Here is a 9,145-nt window from a genome sequence, read left to right as displayed (position 1 = left end):
GACTGCTGTGACAACAGAATACATTTTAATATATAAAACATAAGGGCATGGCTTTGACTTCACTTGCAATCTAAAGTTCCTCCAGCAGTTCCTCTAGCATGCAAGTCACCATGAATCTACACCAGAAGGAGCTCATGAATGCATGTTTGCAGTAATATCTATTTAAACGCATAAACTATTTAGTTTTACTCAGAATGCATTTTGCCATGCATTTATAAAAGCATTAACAAAAAGTTGCGGGTTTTGCGGGGCAGGATGATTGGTTGGTGGGGCATTGCACCACTAAATGAGCCCCTCATGATGAGCCTGACTAACTTTGTAAAAACAAACATGAATATGCTACTTTTTAATGACATAACAGAGTAAAACACTGTAAAAACTTGACTGTAAGTGTTTTTCAAGGGCGCTAACAGATAAATATGAAATGTGTTATGAATATTTTCAACATTTTAAGAAATCACTTACTTCTATTGTAGTTTTGGCCTGTAGTGCACATGTTTCCTTCTTAACACTGTTACACCTTATGGTGAAGTGTGTGTGCATGCCTTTTACCCCTCTGCTTCCTTGCTCTTTGAGTGCTTATGTCAGAGGGGGTCTCTCTCTCTCTCTCTCTCTCTCTCTCGCTATAAGGTGACCTGCTCCAGCTCTGATCCTCCATAAAGCTGAACTGAGCTCTATGAGCTATACACTCCCCCTGGCTCTCCTTGGATTTAACTCTGGATTTCTAACCTGTGACTCAATTCACTGACCGAGAGGTGAAAGAGGCCGACACAAAGACAGCCGGTCAGTCAGTGGAGCGCTGATACTGCTCGCTGTGGACTGACTTGACATTTCTACCGGATTAATACTTAGATTCTCTCTTTGTTTGTTCGTTTGTTTTTTTAATCCGATTAAAGCGGTACCTAACAGGACTTGTGGGAAATGTATTCTTTAAGGAGTGTAAGGAGACACACTGCTTTGGGCGCTTTGCTATTGATCCTCTGTGCTCCTGGAAAAGTGAGTACACAGTTTATAGATACCTCATCGTTGCGATTCATTCAAAAGGTGTATGTTTATATTGTTTTGTATGCCTGGATCATTTTTAATATCTCAGCACCAAAAAGGTAGAAAATGCTAAATAATATAACTGAATCATCTGTTTTCAATATTTTTTTATTCATTTTTTTTCATTTTCTTCGAACTTTTCTCTTACATTTTAGAATCTTCTACAGCTTCGATGAACATTTCCAACTGCTGTATAATTTACAACTTCTTAGCCACCTTTCTTATCCTGCAAACCTGCAGCAATGCACAGTTCCTGCATATTAACACCATTTTAAACAATTGTCTGCAAGCGATTTGACTCCAAACTGTTGAATAGTGATTCCAAATGTTGGCTCCTGTGAATCTATAGTCTTAGCTTAAACACTCGCTATGAATTTGAACCAGACACCTATCATCATTTAATAGGACTAAATGCAAAGCGAGTGCAATAGACAGTTACAGGCTGTTTACACATAACTTTGTTTCGCTGTGGCAAACAATCACCTCAATGTGCTGTTTACATGCTAATATGCAACATGATTCACTTTGCTTGTGTTATTTAAAAAAAAAACAGTTGGTACATATTTAACCGTGGTTCCTCGTCATTATGCATGTGACTGATTGTGGCTGTGAGCTCGCGAGTCATGAACAGTGATCTTCATTAGGATCCACATACGTTCCTACATATCTGTATCTATGGACGTAGTTGTATCCGAAAGTTTGAGCACCCTGGTCAAACGACATGTTTTGTCGGTCTTCTGAGTGAAAATAATTTGACACATGCTCTACAGTGGACAAACCTAAAATCTGCCATCTTTTCTGCAAATTTGAACCCTTTAATGTTCTGCTCAAACATTTGGTAGAGCACATTTAAAGTCACTATTACATATATGCCACAAAGTGCCATCTCGACTGTTTCAGAACCCCCCCCCAAAAAAAGCACCAATTGTTTTGATTATTGCCCCAAACAAATAAAAAATATAAAAAAGTCGAAATTTTGCGCAGACCACTTCTGATGTTGAAGATGTTGAAGAGCATTTGTGCATTTCAATGTGCAAAAGTGTGTGTCCTTATTTTCTCTTCGAAAAATCAAGAAAATGCCCACCAGGGGGTGCACAAATTTTTGCACACCCCTGTATATTTATTGTTAACGGGATAAATGATGTCACGTCACAGCTTAGTATGCTTTCCCGAGCTTGTCATGGATATCGCCAGTGCTTAGAGAATAGAGACCAACTACATGTTCCGTTGAAAAGCGCGTATAATGAATCCTGTTGGGTTTAGTGCCGCGCAGTGTGTGAAACGTTTAAAAGAATTGACTGTATGAAATATGAACTCGTGAAGTTGTTTAGTTCAAACAAGTTTTTTGGCTCTATTCCAACTCATCAAAGCGCAGGAAAAAATAAATATCGTGATACATATCGTCTGCTGGGAAGGTCTTCAGTATCGTGATGTTATATTCTGGCCATATCGTCCAGCTCCACACTACATTTCGTGTTGATTCCTAGAATACGAGCTGGCAGTTCTTCAGTTAAATGGCAAGTGGAGCTTATCGTGGCTCAAAAACAATCTTGTGATATATTGGCTTGCGTACATGCTGTACGCCCATGTTGGCTAAGTCTTACATTTCTCTCCATCGCATCTCACTCCATCCATTTCATGCTAGAAGAATGTGATCATATATGGAAATGTGTAAATCTCTACATGGTCTAGCACAGCCCTATTTTGCAGAGCTTCTTCATCCATACTGGCCATGTTCTGTGGTAAACAGTGGTCTTCTGTCTATTCAGAGCACTGCTGGGGGCAGATCTTTTAGCCCCCAGGTCACCTAAAACTGGTACTCTTCATCTCGACCCCATCGACTCTGCTTTTCACTCTCCTCCTTCAATGTCCAGCTTCAAACCTTCCTCTTTTCTCTGTTATGTTCTCATAGCTTAGAGCGGTCACTCATAAAAGCTGTCAGTGTGGTCTTCAGAAAAGGTCACAGATGTCATTGAATTCAGCTGTACATTATGTAATTGTGAGCCATTATCCTTTGCCTTCCCTCCCCCTCCTGTGGTTTTCCAGGTGGCGGGTGGCTGTTCCGGGCCGTGCTCCTGCCCCCCGTCCCCTCCCTCCTGTCCGCTGGGAGTGAGCTGGGTGCTGGATGAGTGCGGCTGTTGTAAAGTGTGCGCGCAGCAGTTTAACCAGGACTGCGGCCCAGACAAACCCTGTGACCACATCAAGGGCCTGCGCTGCCACCTAGGGGCCGGAGGAGACCCGCAGCGAGGCCTGTGCAGAGGTGAGGATGGGCGGTGCATGGATGCTGTGTGCAAATGTGATTTTGATGTTATTAATCTGTGTAAATCGCTTCAGAATGACTTCAGAATAAAAAATTATTCCGTTGAATCAATTCTTTTGATGTATTCATTTTGATTGGATTATGCTGGAATCATTTTTACACAGTTCTGTACACAAATATGACTAGAGGTGCCGTTTACTCAGTAGTGGAGTAGACATAGTCATAGACTGGACAATAAAAACAATACATCAGACTTTTTTTTTACATTCAAATAATTTTATTATCTTTTTATTTATTTATATACTTTATTATGATTTTATGATAAAAACATGAGCCTATACGTTATTATAATCATGTCATATTATAAATGATCAACCTGTCTAAAGTGTTTTTGCTGTTTTCCACTCAGTGTGTGCTGGGATAGGTTCATAGTATAACACTGCAAAATCGTGCACAAAGCTCCTCAGAAGAGTGGAAGCTGTTATAGCTGCAAAGTGGGGACCAATTCCATATTAATGCCTATTGATTTAGAATGGGATGTCATGAAAGCTTCTGTGGGTATAACGTGTAGGTGTCCCAATACTTTTGTCCATATAGTGTATTTCTACTATTATACTTACAAATTGTCGCTAACAAATCCCCATATTTCCACAACAGGTTCTTACATATATACATAATATATATGGGATATACTAGTATTACATACATAGATATTTACTTATATATGGGATACGTTATTATAACATAAGCACTTATATATGTATTCACATATGGTACATATTATTATTGTGTATAAGCACTTACATAATGCATACGGGCAATATCAGGGATAGCTGTATAAACACAAACTTGTCCATGTGTGCTCCCTCCTCAGCTGATGCCCAGGGTCGTCCGTGTGAGTTCGGCGGCCGCGTGTTTCAACACGGTGAGGACTTCCAGCCCAGCTGTGAGCACCAGTGCAGCTGTATGGATGGTGTGGTGGGCTGCATGCCCCTCTGCCCCCACCACCTGCCCCTTCCTGTTGGGCACTGCGCCAACCCACACCTTCGCACACCGCCTGGACGCTGCTGTCAGGAATGGGTGTGTGACGATGACAACCACATCAGCGAAGACCCCCACTATACCCAACACTCACAACACCACACCAACCATATCAGTAAACTGCTGCAGGCACCCAGCGGCAACCAGGCCAGAGGAGAACGTTTCCAAGGTGATCTAATGTAGAATATGGCCCTTTAAAATTTGATTTATTCTGGCATTAGTGGATTTGTATGGCTAATTACTGCATGAAATTGTGTCATTACACCAAAAAGATACTCACCATTCTCTTTAGTAAAATCCCTGTGTTGTATATCCAACCACTAGTTTTGAGGTCCACTAGAGGACGACTGGACAAACACAAACTGATTGGCACAAAGAGTCTAACTGAATACCAGCAAGGAACAGCTCTAAGATTTCTTAAAAAGTGGCCAGTGAAAGTTTATGCTAAGTTCTTGTAGCGTTGCAGTGGCCAATGAGTGTAAGTACTGATATAATGACCTGTAGATGCACTCTTGAGCAGGGGTGCCCAAACTTTTCTCTTGCTGGAAAGTACAATGTTTACAAGGGCCAAAAAGCCAAACTAATACACAAAGAAAGAAGATATGTAGCTTTCAAATCAAGTCACATTGTGTGACTAAACTACTTCAATATAAAAGTGCAACATGCCTTTGTGACATGCCGGATCAAACGTCCTAATGGGCTAACTGTGGTCCAGAGGCCACATTTTAGCCAGCACTGTTCTATAGGTTTCCTGTATTTTTAACATTTTAAGATCACCACCATAGTAAGAATCTCTAATGAGATCTGTTTTGCAGGTACTAAGTGCATTCCTCTCAGTGGCTACGATGCTAATCCTGGCTCTGTGTGCTTCTGTTCTGTGCAGAGTGGGCATCACTGCCTGTCCCTTTCTCCGAGTGCTTCCCACAGACCACAGAGTGGACCCAGTGCTCCTCCTCCTGTGGCTTTGGCATCTCCAGCCGTGTGACCAACAGAAACCCGCAGTGCAAACTCGTCCGAGAGACGCGCCTTTGCCAGATTCGAGAGTGTGACATCACTCCAACTGTCAGGGTAAGGCTCGGAGCAGCGGATCCAAAAACATGTGCATCAATCTGCTATAGTGTTAAAGACCAATATCAAAATTTATATATAGAAATTTAGTTGCAAACATATCATGGTTGTGATGTCAGTAAAGGCTGTCAGCCTGCATCAGTTTAGGCTGCTCAAGCTGAAGTGGTACAGAGTGTGGTTACTGTGGTCAGCCTCTAGCAGTGTTATTGCAGTGAAAGATATGTGGGAAAACGACTAAACGTTGTGCTGTTCATGGCTGTCAGGAAGCAAATGTATCCTTGCAGGCTTAACTATGACTGCATGGCAACAGATAGACTGCAGTCTGTAAATGTAACGGCTGAGCTACTGTAATGGCTTCTAATTGTGGCCAATATATGTACACACACCAAGCACTTTATTAGGAACACCTACTTGTTTCTATCTTCATTGTCCATTTTATCAGCTCCACTTACTATATAGGTGCACTTTGCATTTCTACAATTACAGACTGTAGTCCATCAATTACTCTGTATACTTTGTTAGCCCCCTTTCACCTTGTTCTTCAATTGTCAGGACCCCTATGTTAAATTTATAGGCCACTTAAAGACTGTGATATACATATATTACATAACTCATAAATGACTCCTGTTAATCTTTTACAGAAAGGTAAGGAATGCAGACGAACAGTGAAGTCCCGAGAGCCAGAGCAGGTCACTTTTGCAGGCTGCAGCACGATCAAGCTCTACAGGCTGCGGACGTGTGGCTCCTGTGTGGATGGCCGGTGCTGCAGGCCATCACAGACCCGTACGGTCCACCTACGCTTTCAGTGCCCCGACGGAGAAAGCATTACACGCAGCATCATGTGGATCCAGCGCTGCCGCTGCAGGAAGAGCTACTGTAGCATGGACATAGACAGCTCTGCTCCTGCGGTCAGCCTGCACAACGACATACACACCTTCTCACCCTGAATATACAGAGAGTCTGGCAAAAACTGGAATTTACACAATTTTCCCTTTTCCCCAATGTAATCAATCATTTTTTGGGTCTGGAGTTTGCTTCTTTAGGTTTTCAGTGGAGCTACTAGGCTAATGTAGCTAACAAGTAATGGGAGCAGGATTCACAGTTTTGTGTCCTTTCTGTGTTGCCGTCCATTAAACCCCTTAAAAAGCTCAGGGCCCACCAGTGGGTTTTATTACACACCAGTTTGCATTGAAGTGACTGTAGTTACTGAATAATAAGCCTTAATTATTAATTTAACAGAGCTGCGATTTTGATGCGTAAATTTCTTTCACTACAATACCCAGCATGCATTGCAGAAAAACATCATACGACCAATGGGAATTTGATAAAAAGGCACTGATATGGAGGTTAACGGATTCAGAAGCTAGTCCTAATGCTAGCTATATGGAAAAAAGCAGCCTGCCTTTAAAGCTAAAATTGCTTACAGTCTTTCAATAATTCCTCCCACCTTCAAAACACATCATCAGAAGGGGGAGTTAAGTATTTATACTGTGAAATCTCCCACTAGAGTTGACAGCTGTATGAAGAAAATAGGCATCTTTACAGCAGATACAGCAACGGTGAAATCTTTCACACTGGCCAGAGTGACCCTTTAACACTTAAATAGTCCTGTTTGTGTTCGTCCTCACACTGTATGACGTACTCTTATCTTAAAAAATGGACAGTATGGTAAAAGATATGAGCATCTACTACTGTTTTTAGCCATGAACTGTGTTCAATTAGTTAGCCACATTAGCTGTGAAGCTCCAGTGCAAAACTATAGAAGAACAATGAGGAAAACAAACTGACAAACAAGCTGATTGACTACATCTGGGCTAAGGGAGGAAAACTGTACATTTTTGCTACTTGCTCGCTAAACTCTAGCCTTCACACATGCTAAACCATCTCCACACCCTTGTTTAAGATAAACAGTGGTCAGAGTTGAGTGGTCAGCAGGACTGGAGACGCACTCTGACTCCTCTGGTTCAAGGCTCTGAAGATTCCACGCCATCTCCATAAACCTTTGCACTTTTCAGCGCCGCCTTACGAGGAGGTCATCCTCTCCTGTCTTACTTCAGCCATACCGGGATCAGTTCTCAGCTCAGCCTGTGTCCACTGAAGAGTGTCTGAGAGCTGCTTTTTGCTGACTGTGTCCAGATCTTATGACCAGCTGTTGAACTATTGGATGTTTGGAGGCTAAATCCATTGAAAAAAGCCTGGACTATGGTATGCATGCTCGGCATTATCACAGTTAGATTATGTCTTATTTATTTTCCATTATGGACTACTTTCCTATAATTAGGGATGGGATGGGATGAAAATTTCACAATATCAGTGACCATAATGATATTTTTCAATACTATTATATTGTATTGATGAGTTCTTGTATTTTTATAGTAACATCAAAAATGAACCATTATTGAAATTAATATAAAAGTGATCACTATTATTGTTTAGATTATAACTCTATATAATGTGTGTTGTCCTTGGACTTATATGGGTTTTATACTGCGGTACAGTTATATGCAAGAGTTTGGGTGCCCCTGTTCAAATGACGTTTTGTTGATTTTCTAAGTGAAAGTAAGTTAACACAGCTGGCATGTTGAATTGGGGACCTTCCTGGCCAGAGTGTTGCGGAGATTAGCGTTCACCTTCATCTAAAACTCTGAATTCAGTTAATGAAGGCCTTGCTAATTAGCTGATGATCTGAATCAGGTGTTCTTAATGAGGCTGAAGTCTGCAGTGTTTTGGCCCGCGAGGACTGGAGCCTGACACGTGCTCTACAGAGAACACACTTCTGCACAATTTAATGCACTATTACTGTGCAGGGGAAAAAAATAAAACATCACTCGTATGAGTCATTCTAATTCAGTCTAATTCAATGTTGGGCTTTATATTGATTTGCAATTTAGACTAAAATCATTTTGCTTTGAGTGGTCCTATACTTTATTTATGTTTATTTACTGAAAATAAATGATAAAATGTTCACTATAGCGCTACCAGATCATGCCAAATTTGCCACTGTCAGTTGTCACACTGACAAAACGTCAGCAAATGTTTCAGTAGTGACAATTTTAGCTAATTTTGAGAGGAAAAAATGCTAGCTGGTACTCTACTAGCAAGATTTTGAACACATAAGATTCTGATATTTTTGATATATGATATTTAAAACAAAAAATAGTTACTTAATTGCAGAAAATGTGTGTTTCGGTAGTGACCGTTCTTAATTATTAATATTACACACTGATTTTCAGACTTTAGGACACACTTACTTCAAAACAATGGGATCTATCTGCTCACCATGTGGCCATGAGGGACAGAGATTAAAACATGGGACAGCATTTTTTGAATTTTTTAACTTTTTTTTTTTTACTAATTTAATTATTAATTATTTTATTAAACTAACTAATTTAAACTAATCTAAATCATTAAAAAAAATAAAAAACCTAAAAAATACAAAAATGTAAATACCCTCTATAAATGATGATTATGTATATATATATATTATCTTATTACTATCTCAATTAATGCCTTGGGTTTAAATATGAAATAACCCTTGTAAATTTTTAAAGATCTCAATAGTAAATTTGTTTATTGGGGGTCTGCAGTTTAAGCGAATTTGGTGAAACGATCCATATATATTTTTTATGTTTTATATTTTTACATCTTAAGATCTGAAACTCAAATAACTTAAATAACTAAGCACTGAAAATGCAGAAAAATGCCATATTTATGTGTATTCACTACGAAGGA

General features: G+C 40.1%; 1 protein-coding gene across 1 annotated transcript; it reads left to right on the top strand.

The window, feature by feature from the left end:
- Nucleotides 1–630: 630 nt before the first annotated feature.
- On the top strand, nt 631–8,673 carry ccn1l2 (cellular communication network factor 1, like 2). The gene is made up of 5 exons (XM_017696292.2): nt 631–996; nt 3,091–3,304; nt 4,179–4,514; nt 5,229–5,413; nt 6,055–8,673. Exons 1-5 carry the CDS (start codon nt 922–924, stop codon nt 6,358–6,360), a joined length of 1,116 nt encoding a protein of 371 aa, XP_017551781.1. The 5' UTR covers nt 631–921; the 3' UTR covers nt 6,361–8,673.
- The last annotated feature ends 472 nt before the right edge of the window (nt 8,674–9,145 follow it).

This window comes from Pygocentrus nattereri, chromosome 29 (genome assembly GCF_015220715.1).
Source record: "Pygocentrus nattereri isolate fPygNat1 chromosome 29, fPygNat1.pri, whole genome shotgun sequence".
NCBI lineage: Eukaryota > Metazoa > Chordata > Actinopteri > Characiformes > Serrasalmidae > Pygocentrus > Pygocentrus nattereri.
Note: the sequence above shows the minus strand (reverse complement) of the source record. Positions and strands in the feature narration are given on the sequence as shown.